The sequence below is a fragment of the Lissotriton vulgaris genome, chromosome 3_1 (genome assembly GCF_964263255.1).
Source record: "Lissotriton vulgaris chromosome 3_1, aLisVul1.2, whole genome shotgun sequence".
Taxonomy (NCBI): Eukaryota; Metazoa; Chordata; class Amphibia; order Caudata; family Salamandridae; genus Lissotriton; species Lissotriton vulgaris.
This window is the reverse complement of record NC_141689.1, coordinates 950,235,417-950,253,890: the sequence shown is the minus strand read 5'-3', so window position 1 is coordinate 950,253,890 and position 18,474 is coordinate 950,235,417. Positions and strand designations below refer to the sequence as shown.

The following is an 18,474-nucleotide window of genomic DNA, read 5'->3' as shown; positions in this document are numbered from 1 at the left end:
ACAACATGAATAAGTATTGTGTTATTGTGCTGATTATAGTAATTACAGTCCTTGAAATAACAATCCCTAAAACAACTGTCACATTGTAAACAATGCAAACGCCTTGAGCTTTAATGTTACTGTCTGTTAACTTTCCTCTAAGTACAGGAAGAGCATATGGATATTAACTTGCTGATGGCTTTGCAGGTATTAGCTATCTGGGAATTCAAAGAAACGGTTGGCAGAACAAATATCAGCTTTAACACAACCTCTTTTGACTTGGATATGCCAGAAAGGCCTTCACCTATTCATTCTCAGGACCATCCCAGACAACCCGGCCCCAGTCACAGTATGGAAGAAAATCCTGTTAAATAAGCAGAGAGCTCATCTAAATAGGGGCCTGGCAAAGGTGTTGAAGCCAGACTGGCCTGGTGGCAGCTAGTTCTGCCAGCTTAAAACAAAGACTCATTGGTACTTTTACAGTTAATTAAATAGAATCTGCTGCAAATAGGGACGGGAGACTGAGAAAAAATAGGATTGGATGGTATAATTTCTCCAGTAACTGGCTAGTAAGGACTCCTTATTCCAAGAGGGCCCAGTTGACCACTAAGGAGTAGATCCTGTAAAAGACTTTACTGGAAAGAAGTACACAGGTAAACATTTGGACCAGGCTGAAACTGCAAATATATGCAGGCTGTAAAGCACCCTAGGTGGCTACTAAATACAGGTTTATCCCTCTCAAAGCTACTGGTGCCAAAACCGGCAGCTTCAGCTGGATCTTGATGATGACATTCCGGACTTCCACGGACTCTTGCTGGCCTCACCATATGGACCTTGCTCCACTGGAACAATTTGCCTTCCTTTCCAAGACCAGGTCCTAAGGTAAAAACTTTGGCTGGGATAACCTGCTTGGTGTATCTGACCTCTGCTATATCGCGATCAGTCTCAAATTGTGCCTAAGTCGCGTTAAACCACAAACGGTAATTGAAGATTAGCGCTTTACTTTTTCTTTGTGCTTTTTTCCTTTAAACTTTGAGTTGATGGGCCATGGAGATATGAACTTTTAGTGTAAAACACAATAAAAAAATAAAAAAGTTAAATACATGGTTTTTAATTTACCGCTGTGCTTGATATTGAATGAAATTGGGGATAATGTAATCATCCTGGTATGTTTGTACTCAATAAAATGATCTCTATTTTTCAAAATTGGGTTGGGAATTTTATTTTGTTGGGTACTTCACTTTAAAATTGTTGGTATTGCTCTTCTTAAAACACACTTTTCTAGGTATTGTGCTGCTTGTGATATAGCTACCTGTGGTTGAGCGGGTTGAGATTCTCACAGAACATTTCTTTGACCTAATCAGAGTGGCTTTAATGAATTGGTAATGGAATCCGCTTCCCAAATTAATAACCCCATCTCTGAAAAATAGCATTTTACACTCTGTGTGTCCGCATATACTATACATGTATAAATATGCACTTTTAAGACGAGTTAGGAATGGAGTTGTGAAGTAGAGGCTGATGCACATTGGATTGTTGTATATTTTGGAAGAAAACATAAGAAAAAAAACACTGACAGGAATAGAAAGCAAAGGAATTCAAATTGTCACAACAATGCTTTCAGATTTTGACAGGTCATACAGTCAGTGTTAAAGTGTTGTGCTTCCATTACTGGATCTCTCAAATTGTGTGGTGAGTTTTATAAAGGAACAACATTTGTACCTGTTAAAAAGATCCAAACAGCAGCCGACAAGTTCAGTAGAATTCAATGGCAAACTGGATATATTGAAGTCAATATTTCCCAACATGGTGTTGCATGCGTCTTCAACAACAGGAGGACTCAATATGCCTAGAGATTAATTAGAAGATAATAGGGGAAAAAATGACAAGAAATTGACGTAGACATATATATCATGCTAACATGCAATGTTTTCTTGTAAACTTGGTCAAAGAGAGCTGATTTGTTTGAATATTTTTGTTGTTATTAAACATTAACATTATTGCATTTTACAATACAAGGTGTCATGGATGTATCAGGCAGGATAAAATACAGCAGCAATCGGTCAGGTGCATGTACTACTTGCTATACATGTGGTTCGGGACTGTGTAATTGAAGAATGTAATAAGACATGCACATCTGGTAAGTTTTGCCTTGGCATCCGTATACAACAACAGTTCAGCATCGCAGTCAGTGGCACCGCATACGTCCTATGAGCTAAATGAACTTAAGTGACACATACCACACTGTAACCATATAGTGCAGGCACTGGGCAAAGTCTATATCAGCCAAGAGGCTGTATGCTGTTAACATGTAATGTTTCGAGTAAATGATACACCAGGGCGTATGCAGTGCGGAACATTGAGTGTGCTCCCCAGTGTCAGGGCTCAGCTATCCCAGTGGATCATCCCTGCTCATGGGATTGCGTCAACCGTTTCTCGACCAAATAACACACTCCCGCTTTGGGAACCCTGAAACGTCGGTGTGATGCAATTCGCTTTGGCGATCTCTACATGTAGCCCAGGGAGGAGTATTAACTGATGCAACCATCAACATTCCAATCCGGGAATGCTTGATCTAAACCAAACTCAAAAAAGTAAGAACCAAACAAAATGCTAATCAAAACAGGTCTGGGGGCAATTGCGTGCGCGTGTGGGGTGCGTGTTTTGTAGATCCTTGCATAAGCGGTTCAGAGTGAGCACGGGCCGCTGCCTCAGGGGGGGCTGGGGGAGGGGGGGAGAGAGAGGGAATGAAGTTTTGGTAAAGCAGTGGCTTCCAATGTCGCGTGTTTGTCTCCATGGGACCGTGTTAAAGCGCTATCTGTTGCTGTTGGAAAGGGTGCGGGCGTGGGGGTGCCAGCTGGGTGGATCACTTGTGTCAGGGCTATTCCGGGAGTCTGGGGGGTAAAGAAGGATGTGCGCTTAAGTAATGCCTCTCTGTATACACACTTGGTGAAAGGCGGCAAGGATATCATCCCAGACCTGGGCTATGGGGAATTTACGAAGGCCTGCAGTCTCCTCCCTATGCAAAGCGACGCTTTCTGCTGTTGCCTAGTTATCAAATGAGGTGCGCCAGTGTATGGCCTGTGGGGGTTTCTGTTTTTCCAGCATTTGGTAATGAGTCTTTTTGCAGTTATGAGACCAAGATCTCAGAATCTAGCTGGAACTTTCGACTGCTTCGTCCTTTTGTATAGGCCCAATAGACAAGCCTCCCATGTGTGTGGTAATCCACCTCCCGCCCCTGACGCCAGTGTGGCTGAGACCTCCATCCAGTAACTTTGCAAAGAAGGGCAGGCCCATAACATATGCAAAAGGTCTGCATCTAGTAATCCACATCTAAGACAGGACGCCGTTGTCAGCCCAAAATATCGGTTTATCTTATCAGGGGAAAGGTATGCCCTATGTATAACATAAAATTGGATGATTTTAAATCGGGAATTGCGCGGGATATCTATTGTTCCGGCTAGTGCCTTACCCCATTCTTTATCGGTCCAGTCCCGTCCCCTGTCTCTGGCCCACTCATCCCGCAAGCGCTGGGAGGAATGTTGTATATGCATGTGTAAGGCCTGTGCTAGCCAGTGTACTAAGTGCGACCCGTTCCCCCATCACGTGCAGGTATTGTATCAGTAAATGAGGGGGTGGTTCCACCGCAAGGTCGCCCCAGGCGTTTGTGAGTATGCGCGTTAGCGTTGCGTACATAAGGAACTGGCCTGCCGGAATCCCTTCGTCAGTAACCAGCGACTCGAAAGGCAGCAGTGAGCCATCCTTGTACGGGGTGCCCACTGTGTCCAGATCCGCCTGCAGCCAGCTGCTCAGCGCCGCTTCCGTGAGCGTCCCAGCACCCCAGGGTGTCCCCAACAATGGCAGATTAGGTGCATACGGCTTAATGCTGTTCGGGAGTTTCAAGCTGCGTGTATAAGATTTTCGCGCCACCGCTAAGTGTATCTGTGCTGGGCATTGGGACTTGGAGAGTGGATGAAAAAGTTCATGTATCTGAGTGGCAGTTAAAACTGTCACGTCTCTGGCTGTATCTGCCAAATTTTTCCCGCTCAGCCAGTAGGCCACCCATTGCAGCTGCGCAGCTAAATATTATAGTTCATGTTTCGGTACAGCTAGTCTGCCAGCCTCCAGTGATGCGTATAGTGTGTGTAGCGCTACCCTGGGACGCCCCTTGTTCCAAATCAATCGTCTTCTTAGAGTTTCTAGCTCACGAAATATGCGGACAGGCACATAAACAGGCATATTAGCGTAAAAGTACAGTAATCTTGGCAACACCACCATTTTCGTTAGGGTGGCACGAGCTGGAACGTTTAGCGGGAGGGAGTTCCAGAATGTCACCTGTGCACTGAGTGAAGAGACTGCTCGTACCAGGTTCCCTTCCAACACATCAGCCGGGTCACGGTAGATATACAACCCTAGATATCTAAACGTGGTGGGATACCACACAAGCCGTTCTCGCAGGACGGCAATATCACACTCCTGTTTTGCTGCATTAAAGGGATAAACTCCCGATTTAGTCCAGCTGACCCAGAGTCCTGACATTTCGCTGAATTCACGGAAAATGTCAGTGAGCGCCTGTGGGAAGCTAGTCAAGTCACGGATGTAAAGCAGTAGGTCATCCGCATATAGTGACACTGCATGCATCCCATCCGCCAGCTGTATTCCCCAGTCCTCGCCTGAAGCCCGCAGTCGCATCACCAATGGTTCTATCATGAGGGCGAATATAAGAGGGGAGAGGGGACACACCTGTCTAGTGCCTCTGCGCACCCTAATCTGGTTAGAGATAAGCTTGCCTGTCCGGACACGTACCAGTGGTCTTTGATACAAGAGCTCCACCAGTTGCAGAAAGCCCTCTCGCAAGTCACATTTACTTAGCACCGACAGCGGGTAAGGCCACTCAAATGCTTTTTCCAAGTCAAGCACTAGACATACCGAGTTAGGCCATCGGTGCAGGGCCAGTCTTTGCACTGGAAACAGTCGTCTGATGTTATGGGATGTGCTGCGCACGGGCACGAAACCATTTTGGTCAATGTGAACAAGGGCGGGCACCAACGGTGCCAACCTCTGTGCCAGGGTAGAAGCCAGAAGTTTATAGTCTGTGTTGAGAAGTGCTAGGGAACGGTACGACCCCAGGTTGACCCCGCCCCTGCCTGGTTTCAAAAGTGATATGAGATTCACCTCATTTAGTGTGGGGGGGAGGGCAGAGTCCTGAATAGCCGCCACGAACACGCGCAACAGTTCTGGGATCAATATGATAGAATAGGCCTTATAGAACTCCACGGGTAGTCCGTCAGGTCCCGGGGACTTGCCATTTGAAAGAGAAAATATGGCCGATCTAAGCTCTTCCGATGTCAGGGGAGCTCCAAGTTCCTCCCGTTGCGCATCGGTAACCACCAGTAAGGGCAGGGTGGATAGATATGTCGAGATCTGTTCTGCAGTAACCTGTATGCGAGAGCGGTAGAGGTCCTCATAGTGTGTTGTGAAGGCATTGTGTATTGCTTGTTGTGTGTATACTATGGTGTTCTGGGCTGTTGTTGGTGACCTCACTGGGGTATTTTGGGTTTCCCGCCTGATCAGCCAAGACAGCAGCTTAGCTGGCTTATCCCCTGAAGCAGGTGTGCGCGCTGAATGTGCCGCGTAATTTAAAAGTTTCAGCCTGTCTAGTAACTCCGCATGTCGTTCTCTGTTTGCCAGCAAGTTCGTATCGTCGCCCTTTATCGCCTCACATTCCCAACTAGTAGTGTGACCTCGACCCGAGCAAGTTCGCCTTCAACCTGTCTGCTCATCCCTGCCTGCGTTCCCAGACAATGTCCCCTAACCACCACCTTGAAAGCGTCCCATTCCAGCTGTGGAGAGGAGGCAGTGTCAGTGTTCTCCTCAAAATATTGCAGGAGACGGGTTTCAAGCGCCCCCCTGGACCATCCAGGAGTAGATCTGGTTGCAGGCGCCAAGTTGGCACCGGCGGATGTGGGCGTACCCAGGCGAAATCTAAAGTGTGGGGGTTATTGTCATAGCGGGTGCGTCCTAGATAGCAGGAATCAACCACTTGGGGGAGCAGATCGCTGGTCAGCATGTATCTATCCCACCAAACGTGAAGTGTGTGTGCACCAGTATAATATGAATATGTCTTCGTATGGGGGTTACGTACTCTCCAAGCATCGTGGAAATCCCATTGTGCAGCCCAATCTCTGAATGTCCTCGCAGCACCGCTCACCGGGAACGAGCGATCCATAGCAACATCCAGTACGCAGTTATAATCACCCCCCAATAGTAGTGGCATTCCAAGCCATGGTGCTAGGACTGCTGATAGCTGCTCAAAAAAACGGGAATGTTCCGTATTAGGGGCGTAAAGGGAGGCCAATACTACGGGCCGACCATCCAGGGATCCCTGCAGTACTACATATCTACCATCTGTGTCTATCATGCAATGGGCTAGTGCAAAGGGAACTCCAGGCCGTACCCAAATTAGTGCTCCCCTCGCATAAGCTGAATAGCCAGTAGCGTAAACAGTGCTATCTGAATGTGCTGTCTCTTAAGATAGGAATAGACCTGGTAACGGCGCAATGGCGTGTGCATTCCCCGCACGTTCCAGGTGCAGAATTTAACCATAATCATAATTGTCCCTCAATCTCAGCATGGCCTTTACCCACTCGCCTCCATTACCCCACAGCAGCGCAAAGCCACTCAAACAGGCATGATAATCTGCAGTGGATCTCAACACGCACCCATTACGCAATAATAATAGGGAAACAAGATGCATAAAAACAAATGATCCTGAAAACATTAGGAGCAACAATACAATACAAACATTTTGACAGCAGAACATGTTATCGTCCAAACGTTCTAGAGAGCTTAAAGAAAAAAACTTGAGTTCAGGGGAAGGTCATTGAGCACTCGGCTCCGAAGATAAGAGCCTAACATATGTGCAGGTAGAGGGTGTCTTCCCCCACAGGCCCTATGGCCCCTCGTACTAGTTCCGGCTGGTACTTACTATGTCTCTGGAGCGCTCATCAGGATAGGGGCAGAGCAGTCCCGGCTGGGCACCAATGGGGTAAGATGGGAACAAAAAGGAAAACCCACTCATCATGTGGCATAAGGGTTTTTTGTTAGGCATAGCAGGATGGGGCAAACTGTACAGATAGACATTAATGGATAAAGTCTGCTGTTTGAGGCGTGACGTCAGGTAAGTCCGCCGACGCCTGCGAGTCCGGCAGTCCATATATCCGTTCATCATCACTTGGGAGGTCACGGGGACTAGTCCCCAGGAGTGGGTCTTCTTCCTGCGAACCGCTGATCTACGCCACCATCCGCAGAGCCTCCTGTTGTTCGCTGTGCATGAGTTTGGTCGGAGGGCCTATTTCCGCCTCCAATTGTGTCCTTCCCGAGGGCGAGCGCCTCCGCTTGCCACGACATCGGGGACCTCTGTTACGTCGCGCAGTCGACCCGGTGGCCGCAGTGCCAGGCTCCACATCCGTTTCCGAGTCCAACCAGGCCTCCACTGCCTCCGGGGTGTCAAAGAAATGGGTTTTGCCGTGAGCGACCACACGCAGTCGCGCTGGGAAAAGTAAAGAGTATTTCAGTGCCAAGTCGCGGAGTCGCAGTTTCACCTGCAGGAAGGAGTGTCGTTGCCATTGTACCTGTATTGTGTAATCGGGAAAGAGCATTATCTTCGCGTTTTCAACCCTGACCTCAGATAGCTTCCTTGTCTCTCGCAGCACTGTATTGCGGTCTCTGTAATTCAATATTCGGATGAGCATTGGCCTCGGGTTGGAACCCTCCGGGGGAGGCCTCGCCGGCACTCTATGAGCTCGCTCAACCACAAAGTGTGGGGAAAGGGATCCCTCGGGAAGGAGGTCCATGAGCCACTTCTCCATTCGGATTTCCGGTTCTCTGCCCTCCCATCTTTCTGGCAGTCCTACAATACGGACATTATTTCTTCGCGCCCTCCCTTCCGCATCCTCGGCGTGGTCTTCGAAGAGCTCTACACGGTTGAGGAGGTCCTGTACATGTTTGTCCGTTTGTGTTACTTTGGGTGTGAAACCCCCCACGGTAGCCTCAAGGGAAGTTGTGCGTTTCTTATGATCCGCTCTGAGGTGCGTGAGGTCAATGGCTACGCTGTCAATCTTCATCTCTAGTGACATTCGGGTAAGTTGTAGGGACTCCTCCAAGCGCTCCATAGCCGCCAACATAGTGTCCAGCTTGGAGGTGGTTTGATCCTGGTCTGCCTGTTTCGCCATCCGTCCCTTCACTAGTGCGCCTCCAGCACCGGCCCTCGTCTTGGGCCCTCCAGGCATGGGCAACGTGATACTGGTCAATGTGCAACTGTTCTCAGGGAAGGCTGTCCGCGGCGTAGGGAGTGGTCCGGTGTCAGTCACTACAGGTGAGCGCTGTCTGAAAGGGTGAGACTGTGCTATCACGCCCTCCGGGCACCCCGGCAATCGCTTTGCATGGCAGAGGGGATGTTCGCCGCCCGGTGGGTACAGTGAGACATACAGTTCACCTTGCCTTTTCTAGGTTCAGGTCTTCCGGGCGACAGGTGATCCACCGCAAGGGTTGGCCCAGCATGGATATTGGACAGTGTTCTCAGTTTACATCAGGATAGCTAGCCTTGGTGTTCGGATGCCCAGCCGGAAGTGGCCTTTCCAGTGTTCGTTAGTTATGGGCGCCGAATAGTCGTACAGTCCTTTGACGGTCTCGGTGGCCACTATCAGTTCCCCTTGGCTAGTGATGCTCCCAGCCGCGGGGCGGGCCGTCCCAGGCCCCCAATCCAGCCAACGATGGCACCTCCCTCTCTCTTTAGGCGTAGGAAGGGCGATAGGACTGTCCCGGTTAGCGCTCTGTGTGTCCACTGCCAGCGCGGGGAGACTCCAGCTCACAATCAGCCGCGCATATAGTCGGGCCGTAGGGTGAAGGGGCGCCTTAATTAAAAATCCCAAGTGCCTTCACTCCACACGGGCACTGCCCCACAGCCGTGCCCGCTCCTCCGCCCGGGGAGGCCCCACCGTCGCCACCCATAGGGTGATGTCCCTGTGTACTTGCCAGGCCCGACCGCTGGCCAGGGTCTTCCGTCAACAGGGGGGGGGAGGGCCAGATGGGACATGCTCCCTTGGGCAGGTCCGCAATGCCACTGGTTCAGCACCAATGTCATGAGGCTCTGGGCGCCCCGCTGTCCATTAATGCCGGCGATGGTAATGCCCACTCAGCGTCGTCTCCGACAGCCTCCCAGGGTAGGGCCACCAGTTCCTGAAGTTGCGCCGATTCTCGCACCGAGTAGAGGAGGCCCGCAAAGATGGCCGCTCCGATCGCCCAACTTGAAAGCAGGGGGCCAGGGAGTTTAGCTCGGCCCACAGTAACCCTCCGCCGCCGCCCCAGTGTGGTAGGGGGCTCAGACGTGTTCCTCTGGGGTCCCGTCGCACCTGGCCTCGGCCGGAGCAGTCTCGCTGTGTCTTCGTCTGATCTCTCCCCGGCCCGGTCGGGACTAGCCCGTCAAGATGGCCGCCTCCGTTCGTCACCTCCAAGGCGGCGGCCCTCACCCCGATCGCGCACCGCCAGCAGGGGGTCTTTCTCACCGTCCGGCTAATCTCTGTAGACAGCAGGAGGAACACAACAGGATTCCAATGTCGGCCGGGTCCTGAGTCCGTCCTGTAATCTTACCTGGCCTCTTCACAGTGCCAGACCTCGGGTTTGCGCAGGTGCAGGTGCCGGCGTCGAGGATCCACGGCAGGGGCCAACTCTTCCCGCCCCCGCAGAAGTGGTCAGGGGCCGCCCTCCAGCTCCAAAGTTCGCCAGCTTGTGGGGAACAGTTACTCACAGCCTCACTGCCGACGGGGGCCACATGTAGGGATAATTTTTCGGGGAAATTGCCTGTGTGAGGGGAGCTCAACGCAGAGCTCTACCCAGGCACGTCTGCTGCCATTGCGTGCTTAGCCACACCCCCTTGGTCAAAGAGAGCTGATTATAGCTACACTTTCTTGATGGCTTTCAAATTCCTTTTTCATGCAGATACCCAACGTTCGACCCATTCGTTTATCCACAAGAGCAGAAGTCATGCCAAGTTTTTCTATTTTTGGAAGCATGGGGGCCTCTGTGAACTCGTGGTCGGGTGTCCTGCTGATGTTGCATGTCCGCTGATAGCGCTTAGATACCCCTGGGTGATACAGCGCTATATAAGCTCATAATAACATAACATAACATAACACATCTCAGTCTTGAAACTGTAAAGCAGAGACACCCAAACGGATCTTATAAAAGGAATTATAATGCAGACAAATAGTCAGACACTCACCTTCCACCCCCCTTCCATCTCAAATGTTCAAGCTTGTACCTCTGAAACACCACACTGCATTCTAAAATCCAGGAAGTACTTAGGGGTATGAGGCATTAAAATATGTTTAAATAAATACAAAAATTACTTTTCCATCAACATATTGCACGTTTTATAAAATGGGGCCCTGTTACACAGTCAATACAGGTACAACCGCTAAAGTCTGCCTATTTCCTGCCCATTCTCTGCTACAGGGTCATACCAAATCACTGCACAAACACTGGCAAATATGAAACATTATGCGATTGTATCAGGATCACACCTTGCATCAATGGGGAACTGAGATGGTGTTGCCTCTATTTGTGACTGAATAACATCTATCCCAAATTACACCGAACCTTAAAATGAAACAGTGTTAATAAGCATGCAGTCCTGGTGTTCCTTTCACACTCCTCAATGTCCATCGCCGAAGGAGTAACTTTTCTGAAACTACGCTGTACCCAGGCATTCTGAAAGGTCTTGCTGCAAATAACAATCGCCTCAGCGTTCTGTGTGACTCACCGGCCAAATCTCCAGTCACAAGCCAAGACGGACCTCCAAAGAGCAGAAAGACTCTGCATCCTGCTGCAAAATGCAGATTAATAAAACAATGAGCTCCGACGCACCAACACCGAAAACTAATCTTAAGGTGGAGAAACGCTAACTCCAGTTGTGGATTCAAAAGCCTACGTTTGATACACCACCTGGCTTTCTTTCATAACACCACCATCCCCCCTTCCCCACCCACCTCCGATTCATATGGCGTCTGTGCATTATCCTGCCTCTTAAAAATCAATTTTACAACCAAGGTTGTGTGTTGAAGTGAATGGCTGTTTTGCTTCAAACAATGTAGTCGAAAACCTGAAGCATTTTGACAAATCGCAGCACATTTATAATTACTTGCACACCCCCAATTAACACTATATGACCTTTAACACGATTATGTCACTAAGAGTTGAAAACATATGACCTTTCACTATGCTGAAACCAGGCCAGGAAACAACACAGTGATGGCTGGAAAGTTACTAATGAAATAGCTAAACTTGGCAGGGAAAAAATTAAAAACTCCATACACATAAATCACTTCCGAAATCATAAAAAAAAAACTCTTACATATGTTGCTACTACCTGGCATTACACTTCGGGATAGGCCTGAAGGTAAACTACAGCCTTCAATATTGTTTCTACTGTTTACATGGTGTGTCGATTTATCAAATATCTACAGAAGCCTTCAGTGACAAGTGCAATTGCAAACAAGCGGACACGCATGCCATCTTTGACAGGTCCTTACATAACACGTTCAGACATGCCCACCATCTCCTTGGGTAAACACTGGCAATAGTCATGAGGAAGCTGAAAAGTTCAACTAGTTTACTTAGTCCGTGGAAAGATTGAGGTGCTTCATTGCAACATCAACTGCAGAGTTATATAACTCAGGCAGAAGTTAATACTGGGACTACACTGTGCAACAATTTGTTCCAGTAGTTGTGCGAATTTGCGAGGCCAACACATAGCGTTGCACTGAAGGCTCGATCCGGTTCCTGGCTCGGCTCGATTGGCTCTTAACTTTAGTTGTAATGAGTTTCGTTAATTACTAAGGATCTGGGTGGCTAACTGCAAATCGCACATTCTCACTGCAAGTTTTGTAGGAAAACATTCTTCTATGAACTGGGTAGTCTGTAAACTAAAAAAAACAATGTGGACGGTGTGCAATGTTGGAGGGTGGCTGCATGTAAGCCGGACCATAACTGCATGGAGCAGGATAAATAAAATATAGAGCACATATAACCTTGAAACCTTTGAACTTAAAATCTACAATCCGAGCTTCCCTGCTATCCTCCTTAGAGGCCAGCACTCACTACAGACATCACTAGGACACACATCACACAATTGGTATTACCGAAGGAAAAGGGAGGTTTATCCCTACCAAATTTCAAGCTGTATTACTGGGCCACTGTCCTAAAATATTGCGCCAATTTGATCTCGATCAATAGTATTAATCAAGAGATCCCGACCCCTCAAGAACTCCTACTAGGAGAAGATTGTGCTGGTTGCTTCTGGCGACATACTAACGATAACTATTTTAAGAAAGTCAAGTTTAAGACTATTGTAGGGGCTTATAAAGCATGGAGCAGTATACGCAAAATGCTGGGGCTTGGGCGATTCTCATTTTACACACCAACAAATAATAATAATGATCTGCCTCTAATATTTCATGACAATTGTATAAATAGATGGATATTGGCAGGGATGGTGCAACTGGGCTGCTTTTATAAACAAGGATGTCTTAAGACTTTTGAGGATCTGCATGAGGAATATAATATTTGCCATAGGGATTTTTTTACGTTTTTGCAGGTTAGAGATTTCCTAACGAAGAAAACTGGTGGGCAGGAGAATTTCCGGAACAATCAATTGATTGATAATTTATGTAAAAAAACAACTCCCAGAATTGGGGAAATCTATGAAACATTGAATTTAATGGCCCCAGATGATATGGACAAACATTGGGTAATTTGGCAGGAACAACTAGGAGTACATCCCAATATCCCCCGCATAGCATTTGAGTTCGCATTACATTCATTAATGTCGATAAAGCTACACGCGCAATTTTATAAAACGTTTTTCTTCCTATATTACACCCCCAAGAAAATTGCTAAATGGGGAACAGGGAAGGGAACAACATGCCCTCGCTGTGCACTATACGGGGCCGATATTATACATATCTTTGCCACATGTAATACGCTGACTAAGCTGATTAATGACATCTCTGAATTTCTATCAGAGGTTTGTCAAACAAGAATTGAAATCTCAACGGAGGAAATCATGCTGGGGGTAGCAAATTGTGAATTGCAGACAAACACTCAGGGCTTAATATTCGTGGCCATGGCTATACTTCGACTTACTATTGCCTCAGCATGGTTAGATCCTGATCCACCGGCATTTCAACAATGGAGGTCTAGACTATTAGCCACTTGTAGCCTGGAAGTTGCAATTTATAAAAACACAGGGCCTAAGAAAAGATTAATGGGCATGCGGATTTGGTCACCAATGTTATTGTGGATCCAGAGACATACATGATTGTATTTTCTGTATATAGTATTATCATCATCTTTATTTCTTTGTACCCATATGGTAAAGTATATCATACGGGATTAATTTCTGTTGTATGTATGTAATATGCTATTTCTTTATCTTTTTGACGTGTTCTTGGTCAGGGAAAAGGGGGGTGGGGAGGGTGGGAATGCATTTTTTTATGAAAAATTGTCAATAAAAAGATTTTTTTTTAAAAAGGACACACATCACTAACAGGTTTTAGAATAGTGGAATTCAGAAATGTATTAGACAAAATACCCTTGCTTTCATTAAAGAGTCCACAAGCAAAGATCCCTCTGCTTTTCTTTAATGTAAACATTGATAACAAGTTAAGGTTCCCAAACCGCTAAATAAACTATACATTGCAGTACATGGAGCTGAAGTTCGAGTTATGGTACCTCCTATCACACCCATTTCACGGCACAACCATTCGGGTCCAGACTAAAAGTCCACAAAAACAAGAATCACTTTTCATATCAGTGTATCCATCGGGCTACGTGGTAAACTGAAAATTAAAGCAATTCAAAGACGGCCAAAGAAACTATGGGCTATGTAACTGTGTAACCTGCGCCACATGGCAAAAATTCTCGTAATGTCATCTGGCAGCTGGCATATGGAAGTGTAAAGTTGTGATGGATAATCCCGACAGAGGCTTTTCCTCTAGTCTAAACTTTTTCTAGTGTGAAGTTGTTTTTAAAGTATGCATATGAAACGTATTTTCTCGGATATGGGCCTATATGTTAGGAAAAGCAAACCGATTTAAAAACAGCGAGCTACCAAGATTTTAAAGTATTCTATGCAACCAATCATCTGCATCTACTCTTCTATAAGATGTCTGTAACTTTGCAAATACTTTTCTGGAAATCTTTATATGTTTAGCTAGATGATATCTCTCTTTGGCTACCTCTTCTTGTTTTAAAAAAAAATGTGTTCTAAGAAAAGAGTTGCTATTTTTCAAATGTCCTTTGTGTAACACGCAGACTTCCTAAGGTTTACTGCACCATTTGAAAATTCATAATAAATGATGAAATAAATAAATAGCAAGAATAAAAAATGAACAACAATTAGAGAAAAATGTAATGTGTTATGAAGTCACTTGTCATAGTATGCATGCACCAAAAGATTACAAATTGGGAACTGGCATAGTACTTCATTAAGACTGAAAAATCCTCATTAGTGGTATACATATGTATGCAGCTGGACGTAAACATGTTGCACTATTCCACATTCAAATTAAAATAAATTGCAAACACTCCATTTGGTCAACCACTTGCAAATAGGGGGCAGGGCCTCCAAAGGATTGAGGCACAATGGAATTTAAGGATGATTTCAGTCAACACTAATCAACTTATTTGTGTTATGTAATGATTCATAAAAAAGATAAAGAAATAATTGTACAAGTGTATACATTACCTGCTATGCAGGCAGTCATAAAACAGGCAATAGTGCCAGCAATCATTGCACGGATAGCAGCACCGGCTATATCACCTTTCCTCCCAGGAGCCATAGATGCTGAAAACAAATTGTGCATAGCGGAATAATTAAATATATATATATATATAGTTTTATTGCTAAAGTACTACACATGCAGGCCTAACCCTGCCTCAGATAACCGTTTATGAAAGCTATATTAACATCTAAATAAGGCGACACAAATAAATAACAAAATCACTAAATAGAAAATAATTGTTTCAAAGCAGGAAAGGGCAATTGTAAACCATTACATCCGTAATTTAAAAGTTGTGCTTGCTTTGGTGTCAGGTTCCTCAGCACTTGAGTAGATACCCACATCTGGTGTTTACCTCCGTGATTAATTTGTGCTAGTTGTATACGGTGCTCGGCACCGGCACTTTATTGTCAACACCAGCACACCTGGTGGCACTGTTTGTCTGATTTCGAGATGTGCACAATATCAGTTGTTTATTAATTCAAAATACATTAAAAATGACTAACACCTGCCGCCTACGCCATTGTTATAACTTTGGGTGCCTGGAATAGTCTGAAATGTCACACTTGAAGGATGTGATGGTTAGTAGTTATGTTGATACTATCACTGGCAGTATGGCAAGGGCAATGGGTAGTACAAGCTGTGGCAGCCTACTGAGGAGGGCACTGGCACTTATTCTTTTACAAATTAAGCACTGGTTCACCTTTTTACCTGCCTCCATCTGACCTGGCAGCCATGCGCTTTACAAATCTAATTTCATTTCATTTCATTCAAGTCTTACTGCGATATTACTTTTCGAGAATGACCCTCAGAAAGCATGCTAAAGCCATTACAGATTATCCTCGGACATTATATTTGGATGTATGTGTTTAATATACGCCCTGTCCATTCCATTTTCTGGACAGTACATATTGGGATGCTATAAACGGGTGCACCTCTGGGCGGTGATGCAAAGCTCGTTCTTCAGCTGTACACCCAACGAAGCCAGAATTGGCATGTGGTGAAAAACACAGAAAAACAGAAATACATTTATCTACGTCTAACAAAATTTCTATAACGTATTTCCATTAAGGGAAGAAACGTGAGGTGCCAACATAAATTGTATGTTACAGATAGAATTTGAAGCAATAGGGCGGCATCAATTTCTTAATAATCCTTGGGCCTCATTTATGAGGCTGTGCGTCACTTTTACGCCGCCGGTGCGTCACTTTTTGTGACGGACCAGTGGCGAAAGAAATGCACCTTGTTGCGCCATATTTACAAAGTGACGCATCTAGGTAGATGCGTCACTTTGTAAACCCCTGCGCCACATTATACCTGCGCCAGGTATAATGTATGCAAGTGGGGCGTATTGACGCAAGGAAGGGTCGTAGAAGTGACGCAGTGAAATCTATGAGATTTCACTGCGTCACTTTTAGGACACCGTTGCGTCAAAATCTTGCGCCTGCCTCACAGCAGACGTAAGACTGACGCAGGCTCTTTCACATGGGGCTTGCCCCATGTGAAAGGACGCATTGCTGGAGTTGCGTCACTTTTGTGACACACTACAGCAATGCGTCACTTTTGCACTTACAGATATGTCAGAAATACTGACGTATCTGTAACTCCTTGCGACATGTTGCGTCATACATTAAATATGACGCATCAGGAATGTCGCAAGGAGTGCGCACTGAGAAGTGACGCATCGCTGCTTTCACACAGCGATGCGTCATTTCTCATAAATGAGGCCCCTTGTATGCTATATAATAATGCTGAATACTCTGGCAGCTGAGCTGATGCAGGCCGGGTTAGGTAAGAATCAAGCGACACTTACCCTCCTCACCCCATTTCTTCTGAAAAAAATTCAATTACGTCTTAGAGGAAAATCACATGGTTACCTCTGCAACTGGTAACCACACTTCATGCTGAATGTGGCACAAGGTCCCAATGTATAGGACATCTTGTGAGTAGAAAGATTTATATTTTCTAGTACACGCCCAATGTTGATTTATTAGATTGTCTTCCTTGAAAAATTCGACAACAGTCCCAAAAAATCATCTTCGGTGACATGAATAGCTTGAATCCAAATTATATCAGTTTCATTTTATTTGATAGTGTTAAAGCCGTTAAGATGGCCACTTGAATCTGCGCTGCAAACAAAATGGGGTGCTTTGATGTATGTAACGAGGTCGAATCTCGACATGGTTGACTCAGGCTTACATCCTTCTGTGGTGACTATATTGAATACCATTTTTTGTTTAAGAATTGACATCTGTTATACAGCGCTTAGAAATGGCAGAGGTGTGGAATGAACACATTCTTAGCCTCCACCTATTTTCCCATGATGCACAACATGCAGATGACATGACTGAAGCCAGCATGACAACCTTGAAAACTATGGTGCATGTGTACGTGGAAATGGCGCTGAGTGGCGCTGTGCCAAATTTTGCAGCTCTGTGCTGCGCCATTTCCAAAACGCAGAGATGCGCCATATTTGAAAGAATACGGCAGCACCTCTGTGTTTTCCCCAGTGCTGGTGCTAAAAATAGTTCCTGAGCGCCAACACAGAAACCTTTGTACCATATACAACAGTGTTTGTGTTGCAGGGAATGACTGTTTATGTGCAAGAAGCTGTCCCTTCTTACTCATAATCACTAATGGCAATTTGTTACATAAATAGAAGTAGCAAATCGTCATTATTTAATTGTGTCCCTTCCTGCACATAAACAATCATTCATGGCGTTTTGCGCTTTCTTTGTGTGCTGTATAATGCAGAACCTATAGAAAGAGCAAAAATAAAATTATTTCTCCTCGCTGCACCAATCTAATGCCTACTTTTGCATGGTGTTAGTTCTTGACACTGCCTCAGATTTACACATCCTTATAAATCTGGGGCAACGTCAAAAAGCAATGGGGGTTGCAGTGGAACACCCATGCAGGCCATTTTGTAAATATGGAGCAGGGCATTGTGCCACCTGAACCTTGGTTAAAGTGACATTATGGTTGCAGAATCCCCTAGTAAATATGCCCCTCTACCATTTAGTAAAGCTCTTATGGGTTTTATCTGAATGACAATTGTTACTGAGTAGTTTTCGGTTTAAGATCATGACTGTGCATACATCAAGAGACTTGCACTCTCGCTTCCAGAGGGCATGGAGGTATAGAATAAAAATGCTGCTTATTATCCAAAAGAACCCACTATCACATTAATGCAATATGAAGGCCACAAATCCCCATTTTAGCCAAGTATTTAGAAAGAAACGCTCCCCACCACCCCAAATACACTTTCAGTGTCTGCTGATGTTTGCTGGTAACTGGTAAAGTGGCTTTTTTAATTTTGGAAAAGGTGATGGACAGAGTTTCTGAATGATGCAGAATACTCCTACCCAGTCAAAAGATCAGGGCTTGATCCATCACCGTTTTTTAGCTCACTTCACCATCCCAGCTTCAGAACCTGGCTATATGCAAACCTGGTAAAGTGGCTACATGTCACGCATGAAGTGCATAGAAAATTTCTATCAATACTTTACTTATACATAGAGTTAGGATGCACTAGAATGATATGCGTCTTACTTAGTCCTCCTATTTGGATTCCCAGAGAGCCAAAGTTGGCAAATCCACAGAGGGCATAGGTGGCAATGGTTTCAGAACGTACCTAAAAAGATGAAAAGTGCAA

The 18,474-nt window shown here is 45.8% G+C and overlaps 1 protein-coding gene across 1 annotated transcript in view; it reads right to left on the bottom strand.

The window, feature by feature from the left end:
• The window catches only part of SLC28A3 (solute carrier family 28 member 3), a 365,199-nt gene that overhangs the window by 22,440 nt on the left and 324,285 nt on the right, over positions 1 to 18,474 (bottom strand). Inside the window, exons 15-17 of the mRNA XM_086961303.1 lie at positions 18,372 to 18,453; positions 14,786 to 14,884; positions 1,702 to 1,828 (exon numbers count right to left, since the gene is read on the bottom strand). Of these exons, the coding sequence (XP_086817429.1) occupies positions 1,702 to 1,828; positions 14,786 to 14,884; positions 18,372 to 18,453 (308 nt within the window). The remainder of the gene's footprint in view (positions 1 to 1,701; positions 1,829 to 14,785; positions 14,885 to 18,371; positions 18,454 to 18,474) is intronic.